This window comes from Amblyomma mixtum, chromosome 7, assembly GCF_055824585.1.
Source record: "Amblyomma mixtum isolate Tamu chromosome 7, ASM5582458v1, whole genome shotgun sequence".
NCBI lineage: Eukaryota > Metazoa > Arthropoda > Arachnida > Ixodida > Ixodidae > Amblyomma > Amblyomma mixtum.
Genome location: NC_143018.1, coordinates 64,485,072 through 64,498,892, shown reverse-complemented (window position 1 = coordinate 64,498,892; position 13,821 = coordinate 64,485,072). Strand labels below are relative to the sequence as shown.

General features: G+C 44.8%; 1 protein-coding gene across 1 annotated transcript; it reads left to right on the top strand.

The window, feature by feature from the left end:
- Positions 1-3,383: 3,383 nt before the first annotated feature.
- On the top strand, positions 3,384-12,102 carry LOC149336306 (XK-related protein 6-like). The gene is made up of 5 exons (XM_089554112.1): positions 3,384-3,457; positions 3,906-4,096; positions 4,923-5,144; positions 7,109-7,420; positions 11,849-12,102. Exons 1-5 carry the CDS (start codon positions 3,384-3,386, stop codon positions 12,100-12,102), a joined length of 1,053 nt encoding a protein of 350 aa, XP_089410238.1.
- Positions 12,103-13,821: the final 1,719 nt, after the last annotated feature.

Genomic DNA, 13,821 nt, shown 5'->3' with positions numbered 1-13,821 from the left:
ATTTTGAGCTTCTTTTTCTGCTTTTCCTTGAATAATAGCTGCCAATATATTTCTTTTAGTTACAAAACTTACTAAAGGTCCAGCCTTTGTCAAAAATTTATAGCCTCAAGGATTTGCTTGTAAGGCATGGAGGGTGCTACAGTAGCATCCGCGGAAGTCTGAACTTTTTGAGAAGTTAGGACGAGAGTGTCACTCACCTTCAAGAATTGGAACTCTGACGATGTAAAACGAACGGCACAACTTGTCCCAGACGGAAACCATTTGGGATCTAAACTTTTGACAGCTATAAGCACGAGTGAATAACGACGCACGAGAGCCCTTTTGATTGGCTGGCGTCCTTGTCCACTTCCGCAGACGGGTGGCTGGTCTACACCTACGCCAGTGACGGTCTGTGGGTGTACTGCTCCATTACGCTCTTCCTTGCTGTGGTGCCCCCAGTCGTGATCAGCGGAGTCAGTATCAGCTGGCACATTGCCGACCAGAGCGCTTCCAAACTGGTCTGGTGTTTCAACGTGTTTTTGATCGGTACCATTCACAGGTGAGATAAAAAAACTCGGTCTTCATTACAGCTTATGCCTTTACAAAGGCGTTAGGTCCCATTAGGATCACTACATAAGACCGCTACATTACAATCACTACTTTTCCACATACTGGCTGAAAACTGTGGCCCCTCGTCTTGACTGTTTGAAAGACCCGGGCACTGGGTGTGCGTAAAACAAGAACCAGGCGAAGAACAATTCTTGTATGTACAAACGCTTCCCATATATATATATATATATATATATATATATATAAGGGATAACAAAATCTTCAAGGCAACTGATTAAACATATAAGAAGTTGGGGAAGTCACATTGAAAAACTTAACATTTATTCAACGTTTCGACCAGGGACTGGTCTTTTTCACTACTTTTTCACTACAAAGACCAGTCCCTGGTCGAAACGTTGAATAAATCTGTTAATTTTTTCAATGTGACTTCCCCAACTTCTTATATATATATATATATATATATATATATATACATTAATTAAAAAAATCCCCTGTGCCCCTTGGTTTCTCTGGCTGTTGGCTTCTGTCATTCTGTCATATATATATATATATATATATATATATATATATATATATATATATATATATATATATATATATATATATATATATATATATATATATATATATATATATATATACACTCACGTTGCGAGAGCATGAAGTACTTGACTGCTTACAAGAGTATATAGCGAAGTATACGCGTTAAAGGAAACATATTTATTCGACTCGACGTTTCGATCGGAAGACCGATCTTCTGTTCTTCACGCCACTTAGACGCATTTCTAGCAACTAAAACAGCCACAGCTTTGACGCGAAAACATTATATGGCTTATCGGCAATGAAACCCGGCATCGACCAGTAGCAGTGGTCCCAAAAATCTTAGATGATGTCACCATGCTATTAAAGGAAAGTAAAATTTAAATTCTTCCTATGATCCGGGGAACTCAACCGAGGAGTTTCCGACTGCTAGGCGATCATTCAATGCATAGGCTACAAACCCCGCTGGTAATTGGCGAACAAAGGTGAACCTGGTGTATGCGTTGCCTTGGAACTTTATGCTAATCAGTAGATATGCGGTTAGAAAGGAATATAAAAAGATAAAATGAAAAAGGAATGGAAATAAAGAAGATGCCCAGGCTTAGCTTGGTTAAGCCAAGAATGCGTTGCATATTGCGCGGTCTTTTTGCGCGAGGTATTGCTTGGCGGCACTCGATTTTCTCAGCAGCTTTTCCTCCGTGACGTATGGATGGATGGATGGATGGATGGGTGGATGGATGGATAGGAGCGCCCCCTTTGAAACGGGGCGGTGGCAACCGCCACCATACTCAGCCGTTCTTTTCTTTATTTCTTTTTTTTCCTGTTTTTGTTTCTTTTCCTGTTTTCTTTTTTTCCTTTCTCTTCTTTTTTCTTTTCTTTATTGTGTTTGCAAATGTCACCAAGAATCGCCATCATCTTTACCTACGGTTTTTCCTCCGGCTGTCGTGACGTCACGTCACGTGGTTTGGTGGCTGCCCGGCCGCGCCCAAGGGCTGAACTGAGTGATTGCAATATGCTACGCATAAAAACACTACTTTCGCAGTTAAAGCACGAAAGTAGTGTAAATGCCCTCCGTAATTTTCTCAATAAGTGCATCCGCAGGCGAATACAAATATGTAGACGAGTTGTTTCGTTACGTCGTCAAGGTGAGAGAAAAACTCACGTCATGAAAGCAATTGGAATGCCCCCACGGTGATATATTGTTGCGTGAGGTGGGCCATTATCGAATCTGCTTCAGGAAGAAAGTTGCAGGATAGACAAAGAAGGGTCCATAGAAAGACAGCTATAAGAAAAGAAGCGTAGAATTGGCTGTCGCGTTTACTACATTGCGGATTTTTCAATGCATGTTCTTTCTCGACAAAAATATTTAATAAGATTTTGTTGCCGACCTTAAATGTCTGAAAATGTAAATTTTGTTACATTTCACCATCAGTTAGGAAAACAAGAAAACTACGAGAGAATTCTGATCTTTACAGCTTATTCTACGTAAAAATTTAAAGTCAGAGTATTGAAAACATCTACGAAAAAGTTTTTCTTCGCTACAAATGTTTTATTCTAAAATGTTATGGCTTCCGAAAAGCAGTTGCACAACTGTGAATATTAGCTGCAAAACAGTACTCTGGTTCCGTTATAGCAAGACGAAAAGGAGAGCAAAATAAGGCAACTTGAAAACAGTTATATTTTAGTAGTTGAGAAAACGGGTATTAGCAATAGACGCGAAAAGGATATACCGGTATGCCTCAAAATTGATGTAGGGCAAATATTCGGCGCGCATCTAGCCTATGTAAACCTAAAAGGCGTTATACCCCACTCATATCTTGAGTTGTAACAGACGTTCTAGTGTAATGACCCTATAGTTACTTTCTTAGGGCTGATATTTCGTCATAACGATGCGCATTTGAATTCCTTCAGAAAACATAATAAGGATCTTTTTTCTGAAATGGCCAGCATAAGCGCAATTCTCTCCTTAAACGATGCGTGTGGCAGTAAAGATTTCGTTAAGCATAATGAACGACAGAAAGAATATTCCTAACTGGTAGAGAAGGCAGTTTGGTATTTAAATGTGGAACAGTCTAAATGCCGCGTTTTATATCTGTGGAAATTAGGAAGGGTGCAACAGGAATACCAAAGCTGCAAATTGCAGTGCAGCTGCTCTTCATTTCTCAGAACTGCATCGAGGGTTACCTTTTTACTGTTTGCCGAATTCTCGAGATAGCTGCGCCTGAAGTGTAGAATTTCGTTAAAAGAAAAGCAGCACTTATCGACGTAAAATCCAGGTGCATGAACAGTAAGCTATGGTCAAGGCCGCATATGATACCAAGAGGACAACCCCGAGAAAAGAAGAAATAGATTTTAAATGCTTCATCAGGTATGAGATATACAGCCAGGCAGTAAACTGAGGAGGTCAAATGCTCACTTTTTATCGCAGGACTGTGTTGTTGTTGTTGTCGTTGTCGTTGTTCCTTTTGTTATTGTTGTTGTTGGTGGTGGTGGTGGCGGTGGTGTTGCCATTGCTGTTGCCGTTGCTGTTGCTGTTGTCAGCAACTCCTTCTTCTTTTAGCCGCCGCGGTGGCTCAGTGGCTGTGGTGCTCGGCTGCTGTCCCGAAAGACGCGGGTTCGATCCCGGTCGCGGCGGTTGAATTTCTTTGAAGGAAAAATTCGAGGCCCGTGTACTGTGCGATGTGCAGTGCACGTTAAAGAACCCCAGGTGGTCGAAATTTCCGGAGCCCTCCACTACGGCATCTCTCATAGCCTTAGTCGCTTTGGGACGTTAAACCCCATAAACCAACCAACCAACCTTCTTCTTTTCCCACCAGGAACTGGGTGCTCTTGCAGGCTGGCTGCAAGGCGCAAAAGACAAAGGATGAGAAAGGATTCCGCGTGTTCTATCGCCGCAAGAGGGACCTGTGCGTGTTGGACCTGTACAAATCGTTCCTGAAGTCGGCACCACAGCTAGTGCTCCAGCTGTACATCATGCTAGACACCCAAGACTGGAGCACTCCTACAGGTAGGCAGTGTAACGTATGTTCAGCATACATTGCGCCTCGACATCTTCAAACGTCGCTTCATCAGTTTTCTATAGGGATCGCCAGTTGTCAACTGCTCTGAGGCCCGAACGAGTCAGCGCTCTTCCAACCCAGCCCAAATTTTGGCGGTCGTTTTTCATTAATGTTAACTTCTTTTTTGCGGTCGACCAATTAAATTGCTGGTACTGTGGGAAAAGTTTCAAGAAGCCATGTCGTGCTCGTCCCTACAGTATAACTGTAGCAGGATGTATAAATTAAACGGAGGTCTATCGTAACCGATTTCAGAGCGCTATCACTCACTGATTTCGCCAATTTGGCTACTTGGGCACTGTCTGTCTGGCCACCGAATTGTTAGCAAACTGCCTGCTGTGGCAGGGTGCAGTTCAGTTATTGGTTAGTCGCAAGAGGTTGCTCGGGAAGAGCAACATGAGTTTCCTAAAAACCCCACAGGTGGCAGCACCCGCCATCGCAGAGCAGTGGCGCATCACTTAACTGCTGCCCCACTGCGCAAGGAAAAGTATGCGAACTGACAGCGATTTATCAGTTTGAAGTACACAATAATCAATTTTGCATATATGGGCCTTAACCCAGTAACGGTAGCGAGTCATCCCCGTAAGGTGGTGATTAAAGTCCAATTCCCCCATCTTTGTCTGAAGCCTGTCTGGATGTGAAAACCGAACCTTGAACCGAAACTGAAACTGAAGAGAAGACCGAAGTGCTACCGCACGAAATCCGCATTTGGCCTAACCACGCTAAATTTCTAAATGCACCTTAAATGCCTCCATAAAACTCTCTCTCGCTGCGCAGTCTTCTCCTTCGTGCGAGGCATAGCTTTCCTGCCGTGCTGCATGGCGGCCTACGACCAAGCTGAGTGGCGTTGCCGACCGGAGGAGCCGGAGATTCCGCTGACCGGCACGATCCTGCAGTTTCTTTGGAGACTTGGAACCGTCGGATCTCGGGTCGGCGCCATGGTACTTCGCGGAATAGTGGATGACACGTGGGCCTTTTATACTTTTGGTGGGTATTACGGTCTGTTGAAACAATCAGTGCGACAGCTCTTAGAAGGACACTCGAAACCTTGTGTGCCAATCGGAAGTTTCCTAAGAACTCACTCCCATGCTTTCAAGTACGCTGTTTCCCTTGAGTCTTCATTATCGCGCCCTTACTGTCGTCCACACATTCACGCCGCCACTGTTGAACGCTGTATTTTTTTGGTAGCTTTATTCCTCCGGCTCTAAGCACATAGATCTTATGCAAACTCCGTACATGAGCCGCAGACAGTAGCAGGAAGGTGAATACCGAAGAAATGTCCACTGCAGTCACGTGGCCAAAAAGGGCTGTTCGAGGTTGAGGTTTAGCAGGGTTTAACGTTCCAGCGCGACTAAGGCTACGAGGGACGGCGTAGTGAAGAGCTCCGGCAGTTTCGACCACCTGGGGTTCTTTAACGTGCACTTACATCGCACAGTAAACGCGCCTCTAGAATTCCGCCTCCATCGAAATTCGAAATCTCTCCAAATGGCTCTTACTGTTGACGAAGATCGGGTATTTTCAGTCTAACGCTAGATACAGTTTTTTTTTTTTTCGAACCACGCATGCTTATTCCATTCTCCGAGGAGTCGCCGGGAAAGCATTCCTCTGAGCTTCAGCGGCCCCTTTTTCAAGTGCGGCTAACATAACTGCCACTTGAAAATTTCGTGCGCTGTTATTGTTGCTGCGGCGTTCGTCAGCCGAATGCCATGTAATTTAAAAGGGCTGATACCAATGTTTTAATGCCTGAAGAAAAGAAGCAATGATGTTACGGCAACGTAGCACAAAACCGTACTCGTAAAAGCGCAGCATTTCTCCCTGCACCACAACAATGACCCCACGTTTAGCCTTCCACATATTTGCAAGTGCAGCTGACGCGGTCGTCAATATTTCCGCTGCTGTTGCCGCTCTTGTTTGCCAAATAAAGGATGCTGAGGGTCGGAAAAGTTCGCTGGGAAAATTGCACTTCTTCGAATTCCAGCTGTAGTGCCCGAATGATATTGAATCTTGACACATCTGATTGCCTCCGTCAGCAAGCGGAACGCCAGCGTCGCTCCATGAATAAAAGTGGAAACTGTGACCGAGAATGGTCGACCTGCACCCAAGCGAGGGACGCCTTATAGCCACGCGAGTTGTAGGAAGCACACACAAAAATGTTTTTGTCAAGAATTGTTGCGTATGAATGCGAACAACTTTTCCCGCACTCTACCAGAAAAGTATTCCCATTTTTTTTTGCTAGAAAATGATAAGCAGTGCACTCGAGTACAGCAAAAGAGCACAGTCGATGAAGGAATGCTGGTTATTCAGGATACAACGAACTCGGTGGCAATCTAATGCACTGTGTACCCGAAATTTCAAAAGCCTTTATGCAAGGGCACAATTGCATATTGCTTGTCACTTAGCCCTAACATTCTGAGTGCACATTGTAACTGCGTGAAGTGGTAAGCGCAGATCACTCGCGAAAGCATTGACGCATCCGTAAGTGCCAGATGGTGGCATGCGGAGCATTATTATTGTGGGGGTGCTGTTGTCGCTAAAGGAATTTGCGTTCCTATGAAATTCGCGAGTTCACTTACCATCGCTTTACGTTCACACAGTCCTTTTGCCGCATTATAGCAACTGCTTATTTTTTCCTTGTTCGTTCCGTATGTATGTTCTTTGTCGTGTGCATGTAATTTAATTGCACCTCAGCGCTTTGGCCCAGTAACCTTCCTCGTCTTTCGTCCCACTGTGCAAAGCAGTCATGCGCTTCACAACTGTAAATTGTTTCTGCTACCCAGCTTCCTGGGGCATATTTTTGCTCACCTTACCCTCTCATGCAGCCCGAGACTTCCTTGTTGGACGTCACAGTTTCCTGAAGTGCACGCACGCTGAATAAATTTTTCTCATAAAAAAAGCAAGCGACCACACTCGCTGCCAAGTTCACCACTGGTCATTCTCATTTAATTTTTTTAACAGGTACCCAGTTTGTGGTGAAACCATCTTTGCAATGGTGGTCACGCACCTCATGCTCAAGAAGAAGGTGGCACCAGACTCTCAATTTTTGGAGAAACTGGCACAGGGCATCGCCATGGGCGCCGGTTTCACGTTCTGCTTCATCAACATCGGGGATTCCCTCAGCAACAGCGTGGCGTCGGCTGGTCTCATCCTCATGTACACAAACGCCGGCGAGGAAAACCTGGAGTCGATCCTGACGTACCGCAAGGAGTGGACGAATGGCGGTCGTCACCTGTACGGAATGATAGCCATGGCTGCGGTGGCCGTGAGCTTTCTGATAGGTGAGTTATATTAAAGCAAAAGCCTTTCTTGGCTCATGAGTGGCGAGGACGGAAGTTGTTCGCAAAAGTGTTCGTAGGAACTGTGAATCGTAAGTTGTATGATAATTAGAATAAAATGTAAAAGTTGATTAAGCGGCAGTTCATGGCAGTGATGGTAGTAATAGTGAGTATGATAGCTGCCGGTAGCGATAGTTAGTGCTAGAGATAGTGGTAGTGATTGTGGTGAAAGTGATAATGACGGCTACTGGTAGTAACAGTAATAACGATATATATATATATATATATATTTCATGTTAAATGCAGGTAGTAATAGTGATGATGATGATAACGATAGTGGTAGTTGGTATAGTAATGATGATGATGATAGTGGGGTTGATGGTACCGATTGAAAAGAAATAATAAAATAAAAGTACTAAATAAATACCAAAATTTAAAATTATATTGAGAAACAAAAAAATAAAAAATAAAAACAAATCATGAAAAGGGAGCGAGAAAGAGAGGAAAGGGAAAGGCTTTCGCTTTTCCGCTCTTAAGCAGACTTAAGTGCGATCCTGTAATTTTGGTCACTTATTGATCATATTCATCACATATATATGAGTCATATTAAGTCATATTGATCACATATATGCGTAATAATCAGTCATATTAATCACAAAACCTCTAAGGCAAGTCGCACACTGGGATACATTAGCCGTAATTTTTCACTGACGCCATCATCGTTAAAAATTTTATTGTACACAACTTACATTCGTCCACAGCTGAAATACGCATCATCAGTTTGGGATCCCGGGCTTGTCACTGCCCCGCAGACCCTTGAAGCAATGCAAAATCGCTCAGCCCATTTCATCCTGAACAACTATCAAAGGACAGCGCTAAAATGAAAGCGTTCCTGCAGCTCAATATGCTGTCCAATCAGAAAAATATCTTGCCTGTGTCTTTTTCATCTAATATTTTATCACAACTCATACTTATATTCACTTTGGGTTCGACTGCTACCGTACATTCCACCACTGCCTTAACCACCGCTAAAAAGTAAACATTCCACATTGCAACACATTCAGCTATTCACATTCATTCTTTCCTCAGACCAGCAAAAATTGGAATAAATTACCTGCATCACTTAATAGCCTAACTAGCCCTGAAAACTTCAAAACGGCTGTTCGAGGTTTTATTTCATAAATTATTGTAACGATTGATATCATTCGTGATTACGTGTTCGTTATGCATTGTATTTTTGTATTCCTATTCTACTCGCGTTACTGTGTAACATTTTCGGGTCTATTATTATTTTTCCAACGTTGCCTATTCATCTTTGCTTCAAATGTTCTCGTTTTTTGCGTCCTGTGTTTTGTAATATTACTTCGACTTCTTGTATAACTTGCCTTTTTTGTGTTACTTTTTGCCCCTCCCCTCTATAATATACTATGTACCTTGAGGGTAACATAAATAAATAAATAGTTAATGCCATTCGGCCAGCTCGAATAAGTACTATTGATTCACCTCATTTGAGTGCTTTCTTTGGGCAACTGGGTCGGTCAGTATTTTCCGGACGAAGTTTTCAAAACGATTGGAGACGAAATTTTAAATGTTCACAATTTTTTTCGTTTAAATCAGTACGAAACCGCATTAATAGTCAATCGGCCCTTATAACTTGTGACAAAGAGCCTACTGCACCGTTTTATTCGAAAAAAAGTTATTTTTTTCTGCGATGAAAATCATTGAGGATGCGTGAGAACACCAAGGATATCGACTAACGAAAGTAGAACAATTGTAAATTTAAAGGGTCAGTCTGCTGAATTTTATCGACCATATTTTCTTTGCGGCAACCGATAGCTCTTTACTCAAATTACCGTTTAGCCAGCTGTGGTGCCAAGGAGTGCGGTAGAACATTTTAAAATAGAATTTATTAATGTGGGAACACATCTGTATGAGATGGTAGTCTCATCTGGCAACCATCTGGATTTCCGCCGCGCGGCGACAAACATGGCGGCGCCCGTCGAAGCCAGACCTCTCGCTTCGGACTACTTCGGACTGAATTCTCGTTGTTGCTGCCTTTTTCAGTGCGTTCACTGGCCATAAATGGGGCGCCTGTCTTTCGCTTCGTCTCATCTCGCCTATAAGAAAACATATAAGAGATAAATTTGCTTCATTTTAATAATTAGAGTGACGATTCTGTCGCTGCTAGGCTTAAGTGGAGAGTCGGTTTGTTTACAGCAATGGTTCCCCTCCTGACGACCAGATGGCGCCACTATAGGCTGAGTTTATTTTTGCGTCTCTGCTAGCATACGCTGAACAAAAAGTGGGAATGTGCCTGCGTTTTGCGTACGTGTAACATAAATATTCATGTGATTTACAGAAAAAGCGAGCGGTACGCCTTCTACACTTTACTAGAACAAAACGTGCGTTTCTCTGACATTGGAGCATAAAAATGGTACGTAGTATATTCACTTATGCTTCTACAAAAAAAGACTACCACTTTCTTGAACAAAATGAACGTTTGGGGTCGCCACCATGCTTTTTTACGCGACTTTTAACGCCGAAATAAAATATAAATTCCTGCCTAAACCGGGCGCAGACCCCTCGTTATTGATGTTATAGGGTGCCAACTACCAGAATATGCCATTATTTATACACTCATCTCGGTGAGTAGACTGACCCTTTAAAGAAAAGTAACGGCACTTGCCGCCGCGCATGCTCAAGGGTCCTTCAGTATTTTTGTACCAAAAAACTCCAAGTTATTAAACGTCCGGTAATAATTTGACCTGAAAGTGCTCCGAATCAAAAAACTATACTCCCCAATCATACAACCTCCTCCTCCTGCTTCCGGTTGGTTGTCTGACAGATTTTGTAAGCAAAACGGAGTAGTATTTGTCAACCTGTACTTCACGGTAAATGCCTTTTAACGTTTTCTAATATAAAATGAAATCCCTCCGTTGGCGTAATATTCTACTTGCACGCAGGCATTCTCTTAATGGCGCCGTACTGAAAGCAGTTAATACGTACGAGTTCATATTAAGGATAGATTTTCTTACGCTCTCCGTATAATAATCACATCATTTCCGGCTTGAGCCGGTCCTTTGGACACTATACAAACAACGCTAAAATTCCCTCCCGCACAGATCAACCAACTCCTATAAACACCACCAGAAAAAATGGCGTTCGCGGCTTCTGACATGAACGTGTTCAGCCTGCGTGCGTCATGGTTGTAATCGGTTTTTAAATACAACATACCACACCTTCCGAAGAGAATATCCCCGCTCAGCTGCGCTTTTCATCGCCGTTACCAAAATTCTTTATCGTAACACTTTTTATTCCTTAATATGACAAAGCGAAATTTGCACAAAACCCTCGAGTGACCGATTTCTTCACCTGAGTTTTCAGTGCTTCTAGATATTCTTCGTTGCTGTTTATTCACACACTGTGTATGCACCACATAATGTCGTTGCCTCCGCTGTCCTAGCGGGAATCCTACATAAGGATCGTACCCTCTTAAATAACAGCAAGAATATCAAGTATCGTGGATACGAATTGAAGCGAGGGAAAGCAGCGAAAAGTGCAGTCGCTGTATTTTTGCCAAAGTCAGTCAAAAGGTGCCGACTACTAACGCAAAACGGCTTAAGCCGCATCTTGTGATCGCGATGAAGCTGTCTGTTCGTTGTTTCTGTTCTGTATGCAGCTATAACAAGCTGCATATAACTGATATAAGAGCTATAACTCAATTCAAAAAGAAAAGACGCCGCTTTTCCGCTGCTTCTTAGTCACCGCAAAATTGCCACACCCATTTTCACGGAGATTTTTACAGATTAGCCTGCAGAATGCACACATCATTAAGCGTTCTCATTTCTTTTACGGCAGAAAACATAGCTGAGAAGTTAATACCCGCGCCCAACTACTGAGTCACCCGCGCTCTCATTCTATGCCCAGACGGCGAAAGACTCAAACTTCCTTTCGAAGATATTTTTGATACCATTCTCTTTGAATGGTTCAAAGAAAAACTGAGAGCAACGGAAAGAGAGCACCCTGCTTTCTTTCCGTCTTACTTGAGTACAATTTCTTTTGCCTCTCTCCAGCTTTAGTCGTATTACTTCCTTACCTGATCAGTATTTTCAACTATATATACTCATGTTATCCTTTGGCTTTTCTTAATTTTTTTATTTACGTTCACCTTTTTCCTCTGCGCATGAATCGTATTCTTTCTTTCTACAGCATATACGATGTAGTGTGCGCTCATTGCAATTAAGTGCTGGTGTCAATCACTGTAGTTTGCTTGGTTGTAAGTGCCTTTCATCCGGCACAATTCTTAATTCAGTTTGGAGCATTCTTTTTTATTCTGTAACATTACGTATCCCCTCCTCTCACGTAATGCTCCACTTCTGAGATGTTCGAAATATTTTCATAAATAAGCAAAATTAATATATTTCACCGCAGGCGTGGGCTGCATGTGCTGGTACCGTAGCCGCTACCACCCAGCGTACGAAGTATCCCTGTTCCCCAGCAGGACTCCGCTTGATGCGGACGCCGATGAACAGGTAATACCAGCGATGGAAAGCAGATACAATTGCACTCTTGTCACTTCTCCCGTTGATGAAGTAATAGCGAGAGTTGCGCGCTCTGCACCCCCCTCTCCACCACAGCGCGTGCACCCGCTTTCAGGACTGCCTGAACCACGTGACTATAGATAGGACAGTAGCATCGTAACCATGCGGGCTCTTTTTAACAGCGATGCGGTTTGATCCGGAGGTTGTGTCGTTAGTCGTGCGCAGCGGTGGTTGTGTTCGCGGTAATGAGGTCACCCACGGACGCCTGTGGCCACCTGTCGCAGCGGATAACAACTATTATATTAGTTGGAGTCCGCTCCGACAGGCGGCTTTAGGCGTCCGTAGGTGACCTCATTACTGCGAACACAGCTCAAGTTCAGGACTTTCTTGTACACCAATTTTAACTATGAGACAACTGTGCAACGTTTGAAGGTTGTGGGAATCCTGGCTTTCCGCCGTCGCCTTTGCGCGGCTAGCCGGCCTCCCGCGTTGTTTCTCCTCTTTCCCTTGCTCCCGCCTCAGGCGGTGGAGAGGCGGCTGGGTGACTAATCACTGTCATTTAGCCACAGCTCCGCCCCGGCTCCCCAAGGGCCTTTGCCATTGGCGCCTTTTGGCGGGAATTTGGGACCCGCTTTGGGCGGCCGCGCACCCCGCGACCGTCCGAGCGGGGCCCAGAGAGAGAGATCCCTCCGAGACAGAGAAAGGTGCGTACGCTGCTGTATTGTCCGTGCCGGCCTTTGCCGTTCGGACCAGTGCTTACTCGAGCTCGCCCGCACGTGTCCTCTGACCTGCAGCGGCTCGAGCCTGTCCAGCGGGGTCCAGCGACCTCCGACAGGCGTACCTTGCGTTGATTGCCCACTCTCTCTCGCAACCGGCCCAACGGTCGACACGAGAGAGAGATCACAGCACTGCCGCGGGGACATTCTCCTGCAGCGGCGTGTTAGCGGCGCGCATTGCTCTGGTCGCTTCGTGCGCGCAGCGGAGCCTTGCTCCTCGCGCGCCCCCGGGACGGGGTGACTATTGAGTGTGTGTGTATCAGCTGAAGGACGACGTCAATAAACGTCTCCTTTGTGAACTTGGAGGCCTATTTCTTTGCGGCGAATCGCTCTCCTCCCAGCGGAGGTTGAGTGCGCCGCAGCGGTGTCCCAGTGTGTGTGTGTGGTGACGGCTGATCGGGGCCCTTGGCTCGCGCGAAGCTCGAACCCGCGGTGGGTGGTGGCCTGTGTCCACGTAGGAACCCACAACTGGCGCCCAACGTGGGGCGCCAGGCGTGGGGCGGGGTATTTATTGCCTTTCGGTTGCCCCGTTTGGTACTTGGCTTTTTTCCACCGCATCTCACAGTCCTTGTCTCCAGTAGTGTCAGCAGTAAAAAGAAGGGGATGAGAGAACAGGACACCCTAAGACTCATAGACAGCCTCGTCACGAGCAGGGTAACGTACAGCCTCCCCTACTACGAATTAAACAAGCAAGAGACTACAAATCGACACCATACTACGCGAAGCGTACAAAACGGCACTCATACTTCCAATGTCCACACCAACCGAAAAACTAATGGCACTGGGAGTATCGAACACCTTCGACGAACTGAGAAGCACAACGTAGTCCGAAATTAGACAGACTCACTCAAACCAGAACGGCAAGACACCTACTGGAGAAATTACGGCTACCTCTAGGCACGCAAAGAGACAAGGAACAGATCAATAATGAAGACAAAAAAAACATCCGGGTAAGACCCATACCCCGACACATGGATCCCAATATGTATCATGAAAGACGACAAGCAGCACTCAGCAGGGAACTCAGCGACAATCCCAGCGTAGTCTACACGGACGCAGCAAAGTACCGATACCAACACAAAACGAT